Below are 23,351 nucleotides of genomic sequence, written 5' to 3'. Positions count from 1 at the left end.
TGACAGATTTGAATGCTGAAGCAGTCCGCAAAATCTGCTGAGCACATCAGTTGTTGGCTTGACTGATGTCATGCTGTTTAATAAATGATTTTTGGATGTATGTATATCATAGATTAATTGGCAATCGTGCCTTGTCAATTCTTTCTCTCAAGCCATACTTTAGCCTTGTGTAAGCGCATTTAGAAACAAATAAACAAAACTTTTCATAAGATGCACTGGTTGCAAGTGGACAGACATTGTTAGGGGGTGATACAGAAATGTATGATAATACTGCAGGCCATATAATTTATTTGGAATTCATTCAACAAAATAACTTGATGATACTTAACTGTCTTTATTTCGGTTATAAATCTTTTATCTTATGACCTCATTTATGTCCTAGAAAGCGAGATGTAAATTTGAGAAAAAACAATCACTTCAAGTGTAGAGAAAATTTGCTGGCACATGAGTTGTACATTTCTGTTGCCTGTTGACAATGTCTCTCAAATAAAATCATGCATTTTCTGTGGGCTTGTCATTGCCAGTGCCACTCTGATGATGTATGGCAATAGCTTTGACATTGAGTTTACCCACGATTATGCACTGCCCAGGGGACCATGAACTGTCACCTACCAAGGAAATTGACTCTTTTGCACAGATGCACACTCACAGACACACACGTCTACACACAGGCTCACACCTGTGTTAGTGTTTAAATACAAAGACCATTAAAGGGGCGAATGCATCCTCTGACATGTGTATACAGAGAAAGACATGCAGTTTATATTGTGTTTAAATATAATCAAAGGTAAACACACACAGGAAGGCTGATGGAATACACGTACACATGGCAGCATAAAGGGAGACACATAAACCACAGGCTCATCCATCCATTTTGTATGTTAAGTTGACAAATGTAAATGTGCCCAGAGGACAGCAGGACTAAATGAAGATGCATTAATGTGTGTGTGTGTGTGTGTGTTTGTGTGTGTGTGTGTGTGTGTGTTTGAGAAATAACAAAACAAGGACAGCCAGCAGAGACAGTCATGATTAATGTCCATTTAAACAGTCGAGCAATCAACACTTATTCCTGTACTATTCCTGGCTCTCTTTTTCTCCAAAATTGTGGAGGTAGGAATCATAACTTTTTAATTATTTGTATTCACGTAGGTATATAAGTAAAAATAGAAAATAATGAATGCAAATAAGCTATCTTTGAAAACTCTTGCAACCTGAACTACAAACCAGGGTTAATCTGTTTGCGAGGTATTGTTGGGTTCAAATCTGGGTTTTGGCATCACAAAACTACTTTACCTTTTAGCAGGATCTTTCGCCAAGGCAGCTTACAAACCCTTCTGTGTAAGGCAACACATTTAACAACACTTGATGTAATCCTACAAAAACAAAACACAACCAAAAAAAATTTAAATAAAATTGAACTTTGTGTTTAGACAGATACATTGTTCTATATTATTCCCTCTTATCAGAAGTAAAGTAAACCCATTTGACTTTCACTGAGAAGAATCTTCATGAGAAATCTCAGCATACTCTAATGCCACTGTGGACTCAGAAGCTGATAACTCTTAAGCTTGTTCAATGTGTTAAATTGTTGAAGAATTGGAACTAATGTTAACTGTTTTGGAATTAAATTTTTACTAAATCATAAAGAATGTCTTTGTTTATTCTTAGCATATGAAAGCAGATGTTTGCAAAAGAGTTGAAAGTACAATAGACTTGCCAAATTGTGTCATGTTATGTCTCTGTGTTCATAATCTTGTCTATGTTATTTGTAAAAAGTATTTAAAAGACCGTTTAAACACTGAATAACAAACAGTGAATTTACACATCTACTTCTACCTGACTTAGACTCAAGTCTTGAGAGTACGAGTCTAACTCAAGTCTGAAGTCTTTGTTTTGATGACTTAAATGTGAAATTTTAAGCTGCAGACATGAGTCCCTATCTCTGTCATATTAACACAAGGATCTCCAGCTATGCCTTTCATCTCATAATTAGCCACATTTCGCTATGCACCAAAGATGAAACATGTTAACCTGTCTTTATTTTAACGCACATGCTTAGAATTATAGTAAGATAGGAATGGGTTTACTGTGCAGCTGCAAGCAGATTCATTTCTTGCTCCCATTCTGTGCACACGTGTCTTTGTCTCTGTATTTGAGTATTGATGAGGCGAGTGATGTTGATGCTTGTATTGTTTTTTCCTCACTGGCCCAGGACCGGGCTCCCTTACCAACATAACTCTGGTCAGGTTAGGGTTGTCATTGCAATGATAACAAGTACAGGATGTGTTGGCAGCACCCTTTGGAAACCAGAAAAGATGAGAGGCTGGGAATGGATATGGTTTTTGGATATTTTGAGCTGTTTTATAGATGAATAGGATGCTATTTTATCTGCAGCTCCACTTTTGCTTTGGACTGTCTGTCATAGAGATGTGTAAGGACCTTCAGTAGTCATTCTGAAAGGTTCACGAGTCTCTAAGAAAAGTATAAAGATTCGACAGGCCTGCAGAAAAAAATAAAAATTAATTTGCTTATTTTAGATATTTTCTATTCAAGTCATCTCTGTGTGATGTACTTGTAAATGTTTGTGTAATGCCCTATTAAAAAGAGTGAGTCTTCATCAGGTCTAGAAAGTACATTTTTCAGACACAGAATTTCTTTGTTGTTCAAGCATAAATCTGTTCATTAGTTGCAGCGACTTGTTCTCTAAACTTTACTCTACACTCTAATGTTTAAACATTTTTATTTCATATAGAGTATATGTCATTCAGCCTAATCTTCATTATTAAGAATGCAATTTCTTTTTATAAAAAGCCCATTTCAGAGTCAAAACATGTTACTGAATTTCAAAGAAATAGGAAAAGAAGTAACATTTATTGAAAACACATTACAGCCGTTTGACAATATTGCTACTTTGGTAAAATATTGCATAATATTAAAATTTCATAGAACATTATCAAACTTCTTTTTTTCTTCTTAAATATTGCACATATGAGTATAGTGCTGTTTTTATGCTAAATGCATTGCAAAAGTTAGATCTGCTGTTTAACATTTAAATATAAAATTTTACCATTACATCTCTCCAAATACGAGATTTATTTTAATATAAAAAATAACTGTTATACTGTGTTGGACAGGGAACTAGAATAATAACTTACTTTGCATTGTACAGGGCCTGACTGATGTTCTTTCTTTTGGTCCCCTGTAGCACTCTGTAGCCTTGGACTAGGTCACTGTTGCCATAGTAACTGCTGTACAGACCAGGATGATTGTTCCCAAAAGTGTCCTGTTATTGTTGCATGCACCAAGCCAGAAATACCTTGTTAGTCAAAAGTCTGAACTACTGCCATTTCAAGTTACCATTGTTATCAATGTTGATCATAACATTAGACACAAGAAAGTCTTGCAAACAATTGATAAATAATTCAATTCAATTCAAAAATACTTTATTAATCCCAAAGGCAAATTAAATGTTGTTATAGCTCATATTATGAAGGTTTCTTCAAAGAGTCGTTGTAGATGAAGACTCTGACTGAAGACCTCATAAGAGGATGCTCAGGGTTCTCCATAATGTTCTTCATTTTATGACTATCCTTCTTTGCACAATGATCTCCAGAGGTTCCACAGGAGTCCCCAGAACAGAGCCAGCCTTCTTTATCAGCTTGTTGAGCTTTTTTAAGTCCCTGGCTCCGATGCTGCTTCCCCAGCAGATGAGGGCAGAAGAGATCACACTTTCCACAACAGACTTATAGAAGATATGCAGCATCTTGCTGCAAACACCGAAGGACCTAAACTTCCTCAAGAAGTACAGTCTGCTGTGTCCCTTCTTGTAGACAGCTTCACAGTAGCATCTCCACTCCAGTCTGTTGTCCAGGTGAACACTGAGGTATTTATACTCCTCCACCACCTTCACCCCTTCTCCCATGATGGAAATAGTTTTTGACTTATTCCTGTTTCTCTTCAAATCTACAATTATCTCCTTTGTTTTAGTCACGTTCATGTAAGGATTATGATTATTGATTAATTAATATTCATCAAGGATTATAGTTGAAATCATAATTTGAAAAAAATTAATTTCGTAACCAAAAATCATTACTTACGAAAATAAATCAGAGATATCCTCTGCCGTTGTGATTATGGGCTAAAAGCTCATTAATGATTACAAATTATTAACCAAAACCACCAACTGTCACTGTTTATTCAACCACTTCACTGAAGGTGGAGAATCTTTGACCTTGTTTTGACAGATAAATCACTCTTGCAGGAAATAAACACAAACACTTCTCTTAATTATATTTATGAAGATTTATTGAAGCCAAATAATCCTGAAATACCATTATTCTGGTCCAAAAACCTTCACGTAACTAACAAGCACCGTTCTACACAAAGGGAATAAAAATGACTACCTAACAATAATAATAAATGAAAAATATATATATGCGCATTTAGTGTCTATGAAGATCAAACCAGCAAAATGTGTAATTTGGGTTAAATGGAAAGAGAAGTCCTCCTGGTGCTGATGTCTCGATTGCAGCGATCAGTTGATAAAACGATGGGGCCACGCCCCTTTAGCCACTATCAGCTGATCGCCCCAAATCTTAACAAAGAGTCATAAACTCTGAGGCGGGAACTCAGTGGAAAATCTCCAGCAATAAAACTGGAACAAAGAGTGGTCGGGCGAGGCCCAGACCGCAGTTGCTTTGAATGAAAAACTTTTAAAAGTCCATCTTCTAACACCTGGCTGATTTGAGATCAGCCGGACAAACATTAACCACGCACAATTCAGCAGCGCTTACGCACCAAATCAAAACACAGCTCAGCATAAAACACTTCAATCAGTAGATGCATGCAACAAGTTAATACCTGAGACTAACTACTGGTGATTCTAAATCACCTTCAATATGCCTCATCCTGCCCAGACCCCTATATGCACCTATCCGAACGAAATTACTTTGAAGTTGATTTCTTCTCTCCACCAGTTCAGTATGGATCAGGTCTGAAGAAAAGGAGGGGAGGGGGATCACGCGTCCGTGATCAAATAAAAAAAAAAAATGGTAATTTCTCATCCGTTCTCATCCGTCCATCTCCTTGGACATAGAACCTTTGTAGGTTTTTCACCTGCGCCGAGGGTGGCGTGGTCTTCGATCGGCAAATAAATCCTCTGATCTTCTCATATCAGACAGATTTCCAGCTTTCAAGCTCTTCCGGGAATGGCCTTGTGGAGCAAAGGTTTGCCTGCGAGCTTTGTTTCTCTAGATATGTGCTTCTGTTGCTGTCCTGTGAGACAGGCTGGAAATGGCCCAGAAACTTCATGTCCTCTGGGTTTTACACTCTTGGTGATGTCAGAGCTGCGACGTCTGTTGAGCTGCGCATGTCATAATGTGCGACCAAAATGGATGGCCCCAACATTCAAGATGAGATGATTGTTTCCATGCCACAAAGCAGTCCACCACCTTCCTGTACTCATTTTCTTGTCCATCTCTAATCCACCCCACAACTGCAGAATCATCCGAATATTTCTACAGGTGACAGGAGTCTGTCTTGTATTGGAAGTCTGAGGTGTACAGAGTGCAATAAAATAATAATAAAAGTAAAATAAAAAACAATAAATAAAATAAAAAAGAAAAAGAAAAGTTGAAATCATAAAAGAAAACATTCAAACATGTTTGTAATTTCACATAGTGCTTACATAGATACATATTTAATCTAATATAATGCAAATAGAAACTAAATACAGTGAAAGTACAATAATTGTCGATGCCTATAGGCTCTGCATGCATTCCGATCATTACTCCTTATACAATCGACCTTCAAAGAAAAACATTTTATTTCACCCAAATCTATTTTGGCTGCTAATGGGAATTGACATATTACCTCAGCTGATTTGCACAGTTGTATAACTGCTACTAATGATTCCTTGTCAGTCATTTAAAAGTTACATTGCTATTAAACAGATGAAGCAATTATAATTTCTAAAGGGCAAACTGTTGACATCTTCATTCAGTTTGCTGCAAACTTTCTGCTAGGGTCCTCAAAATGCAAAGCATGAAAATAATTATCCAAAAGGACAGGCTAAGATTATCAATTTGATTTATTTAAATAAACTAATCTTGTGTATGACAGTGCAGGTCAACGCTCTATCCTCTTATTACGAGAACAGAGGTGGTAATAAGAATCCAAAAGAATTATAATGGGACCTGAATGGCTCTGTCAGTCCTGCTTCGAAATAAGGAAAAAAGAATGTGGCGGAGGAAAAGAGGAAATGTATCTAACACCCAGGAAAAAGGCAGGAGAAAGGTGTCAGAGACCTTTTAACAGAGCAAAGCAGGTCTGAAGTGTGAAAGCCTAAAAGGCCTGGAGCCTGAATCCCCCAAGCTTCAATTTAACAAGTTCTCTCTAGAAGTAATGGTTCTTAGCTCTGTGCTGCTTTAGGTCTGATAAAGTTGTGGGTTATTTCTTGATAACTTTGAGCTACTATGACCCGTAGGGAGGGGTGATTTACATCTTAAACAACATCTAGGATATTAAAATGGCAGCTTAGTTGTCATTGCATTTATTCTGCTAATGAGTTACCATAACCTTACCTTCAAAATAAAGACATTTATAAAAAGCAGATAAAAAATATGGCTGAGCCACTTTGAATGTAAGCTGTTTTAGAGGCTTGTCTGTCACAGTAGGCTTGTGTCCCTGATCTGTGCCTGATGGTAAATACTTGTTGATTCTCATGCTGCCTATTATTATAGTGCTGGCCTTCCCAGCATGGGAATTGTGCATTACCATCTTATATATCCTGACTCCCCAGTCAAGCTGGAAAGGCTGTGGAGAGCTTGTGTTTAACAAAGTGTCGCTGCTACAGTGATTACTCTGTTTAGCAGATGATTGATGAGAGGCGCTGCTGGAAATGTCAGTTGCCTTGCTAATATATTTTCCACTAAGGGAGCATAGGAAAAGCAGTGTTAATACATTTTAATACATCTACTCAAGGCGAGCAGAAATATACCTTTTTTAAAGGGATTTTGTGGCTGTAAATGGGATTTGGGGTTTGATATAGGGTGGAAGACTGTATAGCTACATGTAGATAGATGTTTTTAATTTTAATTTTTGCACCCAATTTCTAAGCTATCATTGTTGCTTAGCTCTGATTTATTAGGCTGAGGTGTATTTTATGTTAATGTGTGTTGTAGAAAAAGTGATGTTAGTCCTCTTTTAATGATGATCTTTGGGAATTAATGCTAAAAAAACATGACAGCCAATCCAAAGTTAAACATCCAGAACTAAAACGAAAAGATCACAAATGTTCACATAGTTTTGGACATTCAGTGTATGAGATAACAAAAAGTCCCATCTCCCAAAGCAATAAATGCAGACATGAAACTTCTATTTGTGATATTATTGGGACTTTATGAAAGTCTTCAATAGGACCCACTGCACAGAGCCAAGCAGTATTTACTTCATTGTACTTGTTGTCCTTTGTCCCTTGATGTTTTTATGAAATCTCAATTGAACACAAATTATTTTAGCATTATTGGTTATATTGGTTTGCAATACTTCAAATACAGGTCCTTCTCAAAATATTAACATATTGTGATAACGTTTATTATTTTCCATAATGTCATGATGAAAATTTAACATTCATATATTTTAGATTTATTGCACACTAACTGAAATATTTCAGGTCTTTTATTATCTTAATACGGATGATTTTGGCATACAGCTCATGAAAACCCAAAATTCCTATCTCACAAAATTAGCATATCATTAAAAGGGTCTCTAAATGAGCTATAAACCTAATCATCTGAATCAATGAGTTAACTCTAAACACCTGCAAAAGATTCCTGAGGCCTTTAAAACTCCCAGCCTGGTTCATCACTCAAAACCCCAATCATGGGTAAGACTGCCGACCTGACTGCTGTCCAGAAGGCCACTATTGACACCCTCAAGCAAGAGGGTAAGAAACAGAAAGAAATTTCTGAACGAATAGGCTGTTCCCAGAGTGCTGTATCAAAGCACCTCAGTGGGAAGTCTGTGGGAAGGAAAAAGTGTGGCAGAAAACGCTGCACAACGAGAAGAGGTGACTGGACCCTGAGGAAGATTGTGGAGAAGGGCCGATTCCAGACCTTGGGGGACCTGCGGAAGCAGTGGACTGAGTCTGAAGTAGAAACATCCAGAGCCACCGTGCACAGGCGTGTGCAGGAAATGGGGTACAGGTGCCGCATTCCCCAGGTCAAGCCACTTTTGAACCAGAAACAGCGGCAGAAGCGCCTGACCTGGGCTACAGAGAAGCAGCACTGGACTGTTGCTCAGTGGTCCAAAGTACTTTCCTGCTCACAGTGTCAAAACCACTGGTAAATGGTTTACTGACCATGGTATCACTGTGCTCAATTGGCCTGCCAACTCTCCTGACCTGAACCCCATAGAGAATCTGTGGGATATTGTGAAGAGAACGTTGAGAGACTCAAGACCCAACACTCTGGATGAGCTAAAGGCCGCTATCGAAGCATCCTGGGCCTCCATAAGACCTCAGCAGTGCCACAGGCTGATTGCCTCCATGCCACGCCGCATTGAAGTAGTCATTTCTGCAAAAGGATTCCCGACCAAGTATTGAGTGCATAACTGTACATGATTATTTGAAGGTTGACGTTTTTTGTATTAAAAACACTTTTCTTTTATTGGTCGGATGAAATATGCTAATTTTGTGAGATAGGAATTTTGGGTTTTCATGAGCTGTATGCCACAATCATCCATATTAAGACAATAAAAGACCTGAAATATTTCAGTTAGTGTGCAATGAATCTAAAATATATGAATGTTAAATTTTCATCATGACATTATGGAAAATAATGAACTTTATCACAATATGCTAATATTTTGAGAAGGACCTGTAATGTTCACATATGACTTTTTACTAAAGTGGTAGCAATGCTAGAGGATTGTCATTGCTAGAGCAGAGGCAACTGTGGCTCAGTGGGTAGCGTAGTCATCTTGCATTCGGAAAGTTGTGGGTTTGCTTTCAGCTTCTTCCTTTCACATGTCAATGTGCCCCTGGGCAAGGCACTTAACTCCAAGCCACCTATCAATCTATTTATCTGTGTATGAATGTTTGGGTGAATGTGGCTATAGTGCAAAGCCTTTTGATTGTTCATTATGACTAGGAAAGTGCTATATAAATTCAATCTATTAATCATTTTTATGAAAAAAACTTTAAGAACCAGTTTGGTTATCAAGCCACCCCAGATAAATGCCATTATGACTGAATCTTATTTCACACCTTGACCCTCACTCTTAGCCCTTAACCCTAGGCTTCTAAAGAGTAGGGTGTTCCATTTGTTTAGGGGTCATAGGGGGATAGGGCAAATTAAATGGCCTTGTAGCCTATAAAAAGGGAAACCTTTCAGCGGTACAACTGGAAATTTAAGAGGTATGAGATCCAGTTGCAACCCTACTGACAAACATAAATATTTTGTTTAGCTAACATATCTTTAACAGTGCAATAACCACTGAAATATCTAATTTGATGTTTTGTGATAAGTTTAAAATCATCCTTAATTATTGTTAATCATTGTAAATAACGGTAAAAATTTAATATTTTCTAGTTTAAAATACAGTACAGACCAAAAGTTTGGACACACCTTCTCATTCAAAGAGTTGTCTTTATTTTCATGACTATGAATATTGTAGCTTCACACTGAAGGCACCAAAACTATGAATTAACACATGTGGAATTATATACTGAACAAAAAAGTGTAAAACAACTGAAAATATGTCTTATATTCTAGGTTCTTCAAAGTAGCCACCTTTTGCTTTGATTACTGCTCCGCACACTCTTGGCATTCTGTTGATGAGCTTCAAGAGGTAGTCACCTGAAATGGTTTTCACTTCACAAGTGTGCCCTGTCAGGTTTAATAAGTGGGATTTCAAGCTTTATAAATGGGGTTGGGACCATCAGTTGTGTTGTACAAGAGGTGGATACAGTACACAGCTGATAGTCCTTCTGAGTAGACTGTTAGAATTTGTATTATGGCAAGAAAAAAGCAGCTAAGTAAAAACGAGTGGCCATCATTACTTTAAGAAATGAAGGTCAGTCAGTCCAAACAATTGGGAAAACTTTCAGTGTCCCCAAGTGCAGTCGCAAAAACCATCAAGTGCTACAAAGAAACTGGCTCACATGAGGACCGCCCCAGGAAAGGAAGACCAAGAGTCACCTCTGCTGCGGACGATAAGTTAATCCGAGTCACCAGCCTCAGAAATCGCAGGTTAACAGCAGCTCAGATTAGAGAACAGGTCAATGCCACACAGAGTTCTAGCAGCAGACACATCTCTAGAACAACTGTTAAGAGGAGACTGTGTGAATCAGGCCTTCATGGTAAAATAGCTGCTAGGAAACCACTGCTGAGGACAGGCAACAAGCAGAAGAGACTTGTTTGGGCTAAAGAACACAAGGAATAGACATTAGACCAGTGGAAATCTGTGCTTTGGTCTGATGAGTCCAAGTTTGATATCTTTGGTTCCAACCACCGTGTCTTTGTGCGGCTCAGAAGAGGTGAACGGATGGACTCTACATGCCTGGTTCCCACCATGAAGCATGGAGGAGGAGGTGTGATGGTGTGGGGGTGCTTTGCTGGTGACACTGTTGGGGATTTATTCAAAATTGAAGGCATACTGAACCAGCATGGCTACCACAGCATCTTGCAGAGGCATGCTATTCCATCCGGTTTGCGTTTAGTTGGACCATCATTTATTTTTCAACAGGACAATGACCCAAAACACACCTCCAGGCTGTGTAAGGGCTATTTGACCAAGAAGGAGAGTGATGGGGTGCTGCGCCAGATGACCTGGCCTCCACAGTCACCGGACCTGAACCCAATCGAGATGGTTTGGGGTGAGCTGGACCCCAGAGTGAAGGCAAAAGGGCCAACAAGTGCTAAGCATCTCTGGGAACTCCTTCAAGACTGTTGGAAAACAATTTCAGGTGACTACCTCTTGAAGCTCTTCAACAGAATGCCAAGCGTGTGCGGAGCAGTAATCAAAGCAAAAGGTGGCTACTTTGAAGAACCTAGAATATAAGACATATTTTCAGTTGTTTCACACTTTTTTGTTCAGTATATAATTGCGTTAATTTGTAGTTTTGATGCCTTCAGTGTGAAGCTACAATATTCATAGTCATGAAAATAAAGAAAACTCTTTGAATGAGAAGGTGTGTCCAAATGTTTGGTCTGTTCTGTATATCACCATGCCAACAACTATTGGAATGTGCTGTTCACAGAAGAATACCTATCTGTTTAAAAAATGTTGCAAGAAGAAATACAGAAAGTGCATTGCAATTTATAGTTTGCAAGTATTACCCTATTTGAACATTATTGAACTATAGCAAGTTAAATGCAAATATAAAGTGTAGTACTGTTATTTCAGTGCAAATATGACTCCAAGTAAAACTGAAACTATTGTTAGACTATCAAAAATGGGTCTCTATAGATTCATCTCTAGCAATTGGCGCCAAGATATCACTGATTATTTTGATACTAGAACCAGTGCTTCCCTAGTCGAAACTGTACTACTGCTAACCAAAGTGTGATTTAGCACTTGGAAAGAGCACCACATACCAGAAGCAAGGCATTACTTGTTTAAGGTCCAGCAAATAAATACACTACCAGTCAAAAGTCTGGACATGCCTTTGTCAATGTATGGCTTTTCCTTATTTTTATTACTTTCTACATTGTAATAGTATATAGAATTATGTAGCAACACAAATTGTGAAATAACTCAAAACATATTTTAGATCTTTCAAAATAGACCCCCTTTTCTTTGATTACTGTTTTGCACACTCTTGGCTTTCTCTCAATGAGCTCCATGAGGCAGTCAGCTGAAATTGTTTTCCAACAGTCTTGAAGGAGTTTCCAGAGACAGGAATAAAAACTGAAGACAAACCATTAAATGAGAAGGTGTGTCCAAACTTTTAGACTGGTAGTGTAGCTAGATTTGTTTTTCATGATGCTTTAAATGTCTCTCCTAATGTACTGTTTGAACCTCCCTATGATTCAATTCAAATTTCTGTTGAAACACCACAAATTGTTGCTTTAAAGATTAGCTCAGTCAGTCTGGTTATCCAATTTTGTGCACAACAGTTTATTGAAGTAAAGCTGTGCACAGAATGTGAAAAATGTGATAATGTTCTTTTCTTGGATTAATATGGGTATACTGCCTGAAGTGTCACATTAGCTGTTGATGTATTAAAAGCAGCAGCAATCAGCAGGTGGTGAGGGGCCTCTGATCACCAACCACTACTTTTGGTAGTCACAACTGGCCAAAAGCCCCGCTGCAATTTGTTCATATAGAGTTGTTAAGTACAACATGTCAGTGAAGATGTTAATACATTTACACCATTAGAGGACCTGCTGTGTAGGGAAGTCCATTTAGCTTTGGGGCATTGACATATTTCCAACCACAAAGCTCTACACTAAGAAGCACAGATTATATCAGAATGCTGATTGCTATTTTAATATTACATATACACTTTGGGATCTGAGTGAAGGTCTTAATGGATTATGGATTGGACTCACTGAGAGATCTTTCTACATTTTTCACAGCAAAGATAATCCTTCCTTTATCTCATTTAAGCTATTTCACTAGAGAGGTTTAACATGAAAATAATGCCACTATGAGTTAACTAGGACCCCAACAATTTATTGAAAAATGTGCTTAATACACATAATAACAATAGCCTCAGCTATAAAACTTTACTTACTGCACATGCATTGCTAGATGAATGTGTGTATTATTGTTTAAAACATTATGGATTCTAGATTTTTATTTTTGATATAAACTTCAAATTAAAATACACTATAGTCACATTCAAATTAATTGAATAACTATTTCATTCTAAAGAAATCTGCCTAAAGTTTGATCTCTCGAAAAGGGGATTATTTAACATGGATTTCAAATGTTATCATCTGCCCATACTCCTGTTTGGCAATATGCACACTCCCTGACATTTGTTCTGGTTCCGCTTGATTTTAACTTTGCAGCCCTCTGGAAACTTAATAAGAAATTAGTGAATTTTGCCAGGTTCATCACTCAGTACATCTGTTCCAACTGTGGCTTGTGGCATGTTACATGTTAGGGGTACAAATACTCTCATTTCACTCCAGTCGTTTTGTCTGAAAGAGAATTTTAATTCCTGTACTCATAAATTGAATTTTATAAATATATGCAACTTTCACAAACCACATTAAACAACAGCTGATTTTTGCACATATTTATTTTTATTTTAAGAAAATCTTTAATGAAAAACTGTTTCTTAACATCAACTTCTGTGTTTGAAGGATGGAATCCTTATGGAAGCCTCTATTTTAGATGCTCTAATGATACAGAGAGATTTTTTCAAGACCCCTTGGTTGTTAGAAGTGTTACATTTGTTGTATAATTCTGTTGAAATAGCTTTTAAAGTTGTAAAATGGTCTCACATAGGACCACTGCTAGATTGGTCCAGCTGTTGTTGTGGAGTTGTATGCAACTTGGGGGAGCTGCTCAGTGTATTGGTCAAAGTTAGAATTTGTTGAGATTTGTGCTTCAGCCCATACTCAAGCAGCCAACAGACTCAGGATTTTCATCAAATTGTTCTAGATCGAACAGAGATTAGCCGATCAATGTGAAAGACTGCTCCTTCCAGAGTCCCATACTGCTCTCTGGATCATCATCATCATCACAATTTTCCCTATCCTTTGTTAATTTTCCTTTTTTCTATGTCACTGTAGCAAGGTTATTTCTGTTGTTGATTTAGACAGACTTGTTCAAACTTGTTAGCACTTAAAATATTGTCATAATCTGTTGCTGTTTCCATTCCCCAATCCGGTGTACACCCCTGCTTCCTTTAGCGAGTTCAGTATAAGCTGGTTTTGTTATGAAAGCTAATTACAGAGACGTCATGGGTCCTGTGTAAAAGATTATCATGACAATCAAATTTGTGTGTAGCTTAATACCATACACTCAAATGATCTGAACACTATTTATATTTTACTTAAATTGAAAAGGTTTTTCTGTATTGCACATTTTGAGGTAAAATTTGCCAGTACTTTCCTTTTTCAGTCCTTGCTTTTTTCGGCAGCACCTTTGCTTTTTGTTATTATTCAAGTACTTAGGCATCTTTTGCAGGCATGTGACAGATCTGCAGTTAGATGGTCTTGTGGTAGCTGGTAACCAGACCCTGTGTAATTGTGGTCACATGGTACGCATCAAAACTGTCTGCATGGGGATCATTGGCTTCTACTTTTTTTAGTATATACAGGTCCTTCTCAAAAAATTAGCATATTGTGATAAAGTTCATTATTGTCTATAATGTAATGATGAAAATTTAACATTCATATATTTTAGATTCATTGCACACTAACTGAAATATTTCAGGTCTTTTATTGTCTTAATAGGGATGATTTTGGCATACAGCTCATGAAAACCCAAAATTCCTATCTCACAAAATTAGCATATTTCATCCGACCAATAAAAGAAAAGTGTTTTTAATACAAAAAAACGTCAACCTTCAAATAATCATGTACAGTTATGCACTCAATACTTGGTCGGGAATCATTTTGCAGAAATGACTGCTTCAATGCGGCGTGGCATGGAGGCAATCAGCCTGTGGCACTGAGGTCTTATGGAGGCCCAGGATGCTTCGATAGCGGCCTTTAGCTCATCCAGAGTGTTGGGTCTTGAGTCTCTCAACGTTCTCTTCACAATATCCCACAGATTCTCTATGGGGTTCAGGTCAGGGGAGTTGGCAGGCCAATTGAGCACAGTGATACCATGGTCAGTAAACCATTTACCAGTGGTTTTGGCACTGTGAGCAGGTGCCAGGTCGTGCTGAAAAATGAAATCTTCATCTCCATAAAGCTTTTCAGCAGATGGAAGCATGAAGTGCTCCAAAATCTCCTGATAGCTAGCTGCATTGACCCTGCCCTTGATAAAACACAGTGGACCAACACCAGCAGCTGACACGGCACCCCAGACCATCACTGACTGTGGGTACTTGACACTGGACTTCTGGCATTTTGGCATTTCCTTCTCCCCAGTCTTCCTCCAGACTCTGGCACCTTGATTTCCGAATGACATGCAGAATTTGCTTTCATCCGAAAAAAGTACTTTGGACCACTGAGCAACAGTCCAGTGCTGCTTCTCTGTAGCCCAGGACTGGGGAATGCGGCACCTGTAGCCCATTTCCTGCACACGCCTGTGCACGGTGGCTCTGGATGTTTCTACTCCAGACTCAGTCCACTGCTTCCGCAGGTCCCCCAAGGTCTGGAATCGGCCCTTCTCCACAATCTTCCTCAGGGTCCAGTCACCTCTTCTCATTGTGCAGCGTTTTCTGCCACACTTTTTCCTTCCCACAGACTTCCCACTGAGGTGCCTTGATACAGCACTCTGGGAACAGCCTATTCGTTCAGAAATTTCTTTCTGTGTCTTACCCTCTTGCTTGAAGGTGTCAATAGTGGCCTTCTGGACAGCAGTCAGGTCGGCAGTCTTACCCATGATTGGGGTTTTGAGTGATGAACCAGGCTGGGAGTTTTAAAGGCCTCAGGAATCTTTTGCAGGTGTTTAGAGTTAACTCGTTGATTCAGATGATTAAGTTCATAGCTCGTTTAGAGACCCTTTTAATTATATGCTAATTTTGTGAGATAGGAATTTTGGGTTTTCATGAGCTGTATGCCAAAATCATCCCTATTAAGACAATAAAAGACCTGAAATATTTCAGTTAGTGTGCAATGAATCTAAAATATATGAATGTTAAATTTTCATCATGACATTATGGAAAATAATGAACTTTATCACAATATGCTAATATTTTGAGAAGGACCTGTACATGGTTTTCAACTTAATAGTTTTGGAATATAATAATTGGAGTATGTTTATTGTACGTACGCAAAATAAAAAAAGTATCACAAAACTATGTAAAAAATTTAACTTTAAAAAAGTTAACTCTGAAAAGTTAATAATTTATTTAGATGGGTGAAACAATTTCACAATGGAATTATACGATTATGTAAAAGATCTTGACTGTGAAAATAATTTGTTAATAATTTAATAAATTATTTTAATTAATTTATAAAATTATTAAATTATTATTTTATTTTTCTGGCTTTTAATTTTTTTTTCATTCTATCTTCCATTTTTCCCTCAATTATAAAACTTGTATATCTCTTTGGAACATAAAAATTTTAACTCCTTCCATTTTGTTTTTTTTTGTTTTTTTACTTTCTCCTCAACCTTATATACCTTCTAAAATATTATCCTGGGCTAGAGTTGCTGCAGCAACACACAAATCTGCCCTAAAGCTGTAAACAGCTGGCAGTGCAATAGAGGACCAGTAGAGATGTACCCTATCTCTTTGTCAAACCCTAATCTAACATCTATCCAACTCCTCAATTCAGTGTCTAATTAGGAGTATGGGACTCGTAATGTGAGCATTTAAAAGAATCTTATAGTAGCACAAACATACACACAAATATAGGAATGCCCACAAAACCACAGAGATAAATAGGTTGGTAGTCATATTTTCCATTGAGGATTGCTGGTGCAAATGGATAAAATGCCTCCCCATTGCCTTACAGACCACACAGCTGCGGATCCAATTCCCAAATCAAATTGTTGGCTGGGAAGTCAAAGGATGGTCATGTTCTTGTGGCTGCCATAGTACAATGTGCTGCTAAGCTTCTCTGCCAAAGCGTGTGAATGAACAGAATGTACACTGGAGGAATAATAATAAGAGGGAGTTTATTTTTTTAGATGGAACTGCCACCCAATACTAGTTAAGTCAGTATTGGTTTAACATATTTAGGTTATTTGGACATGTGGTGCTCTTTCCTTGACAGCAATTCAGTCCACTCTGTTTGATAGACAACATAGGTTTATCAAAAATGACACAGACTTGTAAACATTAGAGTTTACATTTCCAGGGATGTTAAAATTTTTAACATTGTTTCTATGTCTTTGGATGTTTTATTTCCACAGAATCAGCTTAATGTGAAGATTACAAGCCACATTATCTCGAGCACTCTCCATGATCACACAGCCCACACAATGGGTCCTCTAAAGCATCTGACCAGTTTTTGTGTCGTGTTTGGGTCCAGATTGATCATTTCCCTTTTTTTCTCTGTAATAAACTCTAATGATTTCAACTCACAAACACAACAGAAACAGTAACTCAGAACGTCACAATCTACATAATTATTATTATTAAATTCAACCATAAAGGGAGTTGGATCTTTTTGTGCTCCGAAATCAAAGCATTGTCCAAAAAAGAACAACAAAACAAAGGATTAACTGAGAGCTTTTGAGAAAGTCTGAGCATTGGAGCCTTAAAATGAGCTTTACACCATTTTAGTTAACCATCTACTCAAATGTAGTCATGACATTCATTTCACCAGCTCTGTCATTATGACATTGGACCTATTGTTCTATACCATGTGTAAACATTTTCATCCCAGGACATGCATTATCAAACAGATTATTGTTTTTTTGTTTTTCTTTTTCTGTTAATGATGTATTTATTTCTTCCTATTAGTTGAATCTCACATAAATCAAATTTCTAGCAAACACTCACAGCTACAAACTAGGTATCCTGGTGTAAGTGTTGTGGTAGACGTTCGATGATTCTATGGTGTAATATTCTCTGTTGAAGCATTGTTGAGGCTGAGAAAAAATAAGATTTGAGACAGTTTGGTTGCTCTAGTGTTCACTGTTTGTGTAATTTGCAGTTTTCCCGAGAAAAAAAAAAATTTAGTTTGATGTTTAGCAGTGTTAAAAGTAGAAATCGGAGTAGGATCTAGCAAGTGTGTAATTGGGTGGCTGTATCATTTTAAATATCAATATTATTGATATTATGGCGAGCATTGGATCGATACTAGTGTGATGATATCGATACTTTGGTTGCAATTTCTCTTCTATAGACAGGTGTGTGTCGTTATGGAGGGTCAAGTAGGGGCACAGATTGTAGAAGGGTTGCACTGAAACTGTAGTCAAAGATCCAAAGTGTAAGCTATTATGTTTTTGTTGTCTGTTTTGGTTCTACCATGTTTCTGTTTGTTAATACAGTTTAAAAAACATGTTATATCACTTATTAAAGAGCTACAACCCTGCAAGGCCAATTTATTTTTGACGTAATTGCTGTTTATGTTTATTGCACTACATTTCTTATTATTGTAATTAATTATTATTTTTCTGTATACAGTCTATGTTTGGTTGTGTTATGTTTTCATCCCTAATAAAACTTGGAAAAAGTATGGATTCCATCACCAGAGTAAACAAAAACTTGGTGAGTTGACAAAGAATTGGAAACAGTGGCAAAAGAAGAGAAAGTTATTTGCAGTTTATGTGGATGGAGCAAGCAATTCTCTGCACATGCGCAGCTCATTGCCAGATGTGACTCCATGCTGCGAGAACCACTTGGCAGCTGGTTTTAAGCCTGTTTCTGCGTGTGGTAACAGATGCAGCTCTTTCACAGTTTACCAAAAGCATGGTAGATTCAGCTCTAGACGAATTTTTAAATAAAAGTCAATTAGGGAGTTTGAAGGGCACTAAATCTAGTGACAAAAGTGCTACTTTGGCAACATTGCAAACCTCTCTGCAACTTCTATATACAAACTGATGTCCTTTATCATAATCACTATAACCTAAAGGCAAAATCACAAAATTATTCAATGATCAAGACATTTCAAGTAAACTGGTAAGAATTATATTATTATATTATTTTATAATTATAAAACATAACATAACAATAAAACATCAGCAGCAACAAAAACAGGATCAGAATTAATTCAAAATTATATATGCATACATTCTACACTGTTTTTACTTTTTTTTTTTACGATAAAACAATGTAAATAAATAGTATAAATAATATATATATTGATTTTTTTTTCTGTACGTTAATAAATAATGATGTATAAAATACATAAAACAAAGTTTTTGTTTAAACATTTCGTTTTTTTTTTAAACATTTCACTCATTTCGAGAAATAAATAAGCTCACCAAGTTGTTTCACAAGCAAGTAAAACAATATTCCTTCCTTATGTAAAATACGTTTTTCACATATAACTTAAAATTCACTGCATTGAGAACAATTTATAAAGAAACAGTATACTATGTATTTATGGTATATTCTGTTGAAGAAGAGCAGCTATCAGTAGAGCTGTCTGCTTTTAAAGTGAATATATATAAATACAAAATCCTTTTTCCAGTTCTTGTCATGATAATCCCAAAGTGGTCACTCCTAACAGTTTGTCCCCAGACGTGGAATTTGTCTAGTAGCTTTACCATTAGAGACAACAGGGCATTGCTTCATGGAGTTGGAGCTGTAGATCTGCACATAATTTGCAGGGTAGTAGCAATACATTTGAGCACTATGTCCTACGGAAATCCCCCCTGATTCTTTTTGCTGTCTTCCTCTGTTCAAATAAGGGAAATCCATTGTGCACTAGGCAGGTATTTTATTTTTTCCTTTAACACACCAGCTTGGCAGAAACATGACTCAGCTGTCCAATATGTGACTAACAATGTGGCTTTGATTGCTGATTCTTTTCATTTTCAATTCTATTCATTGTTTCCTTCCATCCTGCTGCCCTGCTGTAGTGTAAATTCTGGATTCAGTTGTGTTCTTCACCTTGTTAAAGTTAAAGAAAACAAACAAAAAAAACAAAACAGGCAGACAGCATGTTTGCTAAGAAGACAGCATGGTCAGCTGACTGTGAGTTACTTGCTTCTGACGCATGACTACATACAAACCAAATAATGAGTCCATTAGAGTAAATTATAAATATTTAGAGTACATTGCAATTAGTTCACCCTGGTTTTCATCTCTGTAAGAAATCTCTTTGCTTCCTCCTCTGTCCTGTCATTTTTGTCTTCCTCCAATCACTTCTATGTCTGTCCCCCATTTCTTATGTCTGTCGCTTCATCTTTCGTTTTGTTTAAAACCACTTGCTGCCTTCTTTATGTCTTCCTTCCACCCCTACTCTTCCTCTTTCTCTCTGTCCTAGTTCTCAGGGTCTCCAGGATGAAGCTTTGTCTAATTACCATGCTGGCGTTTAATTGGAACAGTGCACACAAACGCATAGATTGACTTGCTGAAAACCCCATACATGCAGACACACTCTGCTCTCTATCCCCAAAGATAGACACACACATCAGAGCCATTAAATATACGCATCACACACCAAGCAAGTTAACATGCTCCAGTTATACAAATACACACAGCGTACGGCGAGGTTAGAGCCTGTGGAGTTTGTCCAGGTTGTAGTGCAGCCACTGTGTATCTGGCCCCTCTGTGGAGCTAAGGCGCGTTGGCTACAGTCACAGTTGGTTTTGGCCTAGTTACACTATGAGCTGCCTGTAGCAGCTCCCACTGTAGAACTAGCTGTGTCATCTAAGAATGGGCAACAACAGATGCACATCGGAGGCAAAACGCCAGCCAGACATCTAAATACCACGCAGTCACTATGGAATATTTTTAGGACTCTGGAAAAACAAATTAACTTACTATTGGTATTTTGCACTGCTGAATTTTTCTGTGGGTTTGTTTTTATCTATTTCAGCTGTTGTCACTGTTTAGGTCAAAACAAAATCTGTATAGAAAATTAGAAGTTTTGTTTTCTGTACATCTTGTCTTCTTCATAAAATATGAATAGTTTAAAGATGACAAAAAAAAATAAGTAAGGGAGTTGACTGTTTAGCATCATATATTGACAAAGATGTCCTTCTTTTTGAGCGCCTCAGCTCTTGTTTCTTTAGATTGTATAACTCAGTTTTATATGAATTTCTCTATTAGCATGAAATATTATTTAAAGTTAAAATAATCAGAACAATTTGTTTTTTCCTCTCCTCTGCATTTAGTCCTGCCTAGCCACATGTGTGGCACCCCCGGCCTTATTTCGAATGGAATTATTCATGGATCGAGGTACAACATGGGGGATAAGATCCGATACAGCTGCGAGTCTGGTTTCGTGCTGGAAGGTCACAGTATCCTCACATGCATCGTATCACCTGGCAGTGGAGCACAGTGGGACTTCCCATCACCATTTTGTCGAGGTACGCTTTCTTTTTTTTCTTCCTTCCTTCATTTAAAAATATTATCACACTGTTGCTGATTTATGACTGCGACAAAAACTGATTGTTGCTAATCTGGTTGAGTAAACGTTTTTCAGTGGAACTGAGATGGAAATAAATTTTATTTTATTTTATTTTTTGCATCAGCTGGATATTTTACTCATTACCCGGGTTTCTATGTTTGCAATGAACCCAAAGCAGAAACAAATTATAAATTTTTTATTCTTTTTTTTAAATTGTCATATTTATCACTTATGATGATGATGCCGCCACTGTGTTTCAACCTGGTAAAAATTTGTTTTTCCATCAAATAAATGTTGCAGAATGTATACAGAATTCATAAGGAATTAAACCTCACTGACAAACCTAAGCTAACGCAGTGATATATTTCATCCTGCCAAGGCAACACAGACAGTGCTTGTGCATTTCTGTGTGAGAGCTGCAGACCTTTAGCTGCACATAAGCTTGATGACCTGCTCTGGTGATCTAGTGGTGTCAGTGAAATGGCCAACTGAAAGAATCTTAATCATAAGTTTTAAAACTGTTATCTGTGGCTATTATCATATTATAAAGTGAGATATGGCGTTCCACAAGGCTCAAGATTTGGTCCTACACCTAATGTATACATCTATACATTGTGATGGTCAATCCTGTAAAGATACTCAGGACATACGGCATTAATTGTCATAGCTAAGTTGTTGACACAGCGATTTACATTGCTCTGTTACCTGATGACTCACAGCAGATTGATGAGCTTTTATTTGTACATTACATAATAAGTCATGCACAGTAGAGAACATTATTCAGCTTGATCAGGACAAAGTTTAAATATGTGGCAACAAAACCAACAAAAAATCTAAATGTTACCAAGAACACCTTTTTTACTTGACAGACTGTTTCTATTCAGGTCCAGTGCAATTTTTATTACTTGCATAATTTTCAACTAGCCAATTTTTGATACAAATGTAAATAAAAACATAAACATATGACATGTCTAGTTTTTGACAGATTCTTGTTTTATTGTCCATCAGAAAGGAATATCTTTTTTGAATGAAAATTGTTTTAAATCTAAATCTACCACCGGTACATATAGTATAGGTTGTGATCTATGGTAAACAAACAAACCATACTAATCTTGTCAGCAAAAGAAAAACACAAATAATTTTAGCTTGAAGATACAGATATATTTACATAAACTGCATGTACCATCCAGTATCTGTGTTATTAATATTAGTTTTGTAGACTAGAAAGAATGGGAAGAAATTGTGTCATTCTGACATGTCCCTTGAAACAATGAACATATGCATTCAATGAAAAAAAAACAATCTGCTTTTGTATGCCTGATTAATTAACAATTGGGTGACCTCACAGAAAATATGTTTTTCTGAAAATGGCTAGGCACCGAACTAAAAAGAGATATGACTGAAAAACAACTAAAGTCCGAAGAAAAACTGTATATAACCTCCAAAAACCCTGCATAAATATAGATAGTTCACTGTAAGGTTTGTAGGTATTACTGGGTCCTTAATAGTAAAATAGACAAAAGTGAGGGGTGAATCAAGACTACAGCACAGTACATGGGTAAAAAAACAAAAATGTATTAACTAAAGTTAATTTTTTTATTGTTATGGAGAAAGTGTTTCCCTATAAACAAACCACATTAAAAATATTAAACAAATTTAACGAATACACCTCAAAAACAAGCTGACTCAAGAACATATTACATCACAATATAAGATGTAAGAAGTAAAACAGCTGGGCACATATTGCAGGGTTGCCTTTTCTATGCTTATTTCTATGTTTATGTCCTTCATCTTTTACCAGCCGAGGGAGCATGTGGTGGTACGTTTCGAGGCACTGCAGGCTCAATCACCAGCCCAGGATACCCAGCAGAGTATGACAACAACCTGGATTGCACATGGTCAATCCTTGCTGAACCTGGGGACACTATCGCTCTTGTTTTCAATGACTTCCTATTAGAAGACAAATATGACTTTCTGGAAATCAGCGGGACAGAAGCACCAAGAATATGGTAAGAATCTTGCTGTAGACAAATTTCAGTGCTAAGGACAAATACAAAAAAATGTTGTTAAAGACACAGGAGTCTTGCTGAGGATCCACATGACTGGTCCAACACAGGCTGAGAGGTTTGTTCACAAAGTGAAAACTGATGTACACAAACACCATTGACATTTAAAAGGTCAATTACTGTATATATTAATGCATGTCATTAATCAAAATAAACAAGAGTAAATGTAACACACACA

At 37.1% G+C, this 23,351-nt stretch overlaps 1 protein-coding gene across 1 annotated transcript in view; it reads left to right on the top strand.

Annotated features, from left to right (window-relative positions):
• LOC124866622 (CUB and sushi domain-containing protein 1-like) overlaps positions 1-23,351 on the top strand; it is a 436,935-nt gene that overhangs the window by 133,104 nt on the left and 280,480 nt on the right. The window contains exons 4-5 of the mRNA XM_047362500.1: positions 20,872-21,066; positions 22,909-23,116. Coding sequence (XP_047218456.1) covers positions 20,872-21,066; positions 22,909-23,116 — 403 coding nt within the window. The remainder of the gene's footprint in view (positions 1-20,871; positions 21,067-22,908; positions 23,117-23,351) is intronic.

Source organism: Girardinichthys multiradiatus, chromosome 4 (assembly GCF_021462225.1).
Source record: "Girardinichthys multiradiatus isolate DD_20200921_A chromosome 4, DD_fGirMul_XY1, whole genome shotgun sequence".
Lineage (NCBI taxonomy): Eukaryota > Metazoa > Chordata > Actinopteri > Cyprinodontiformes > Goodeidae > Girardinichthys > Girardinichthys multiradiatus.
The sequence above is the reverse complement of the archived record's forward strand: the minus strand, read 5'-3'. Positions and strand labels throughout refer to the sequence as shown.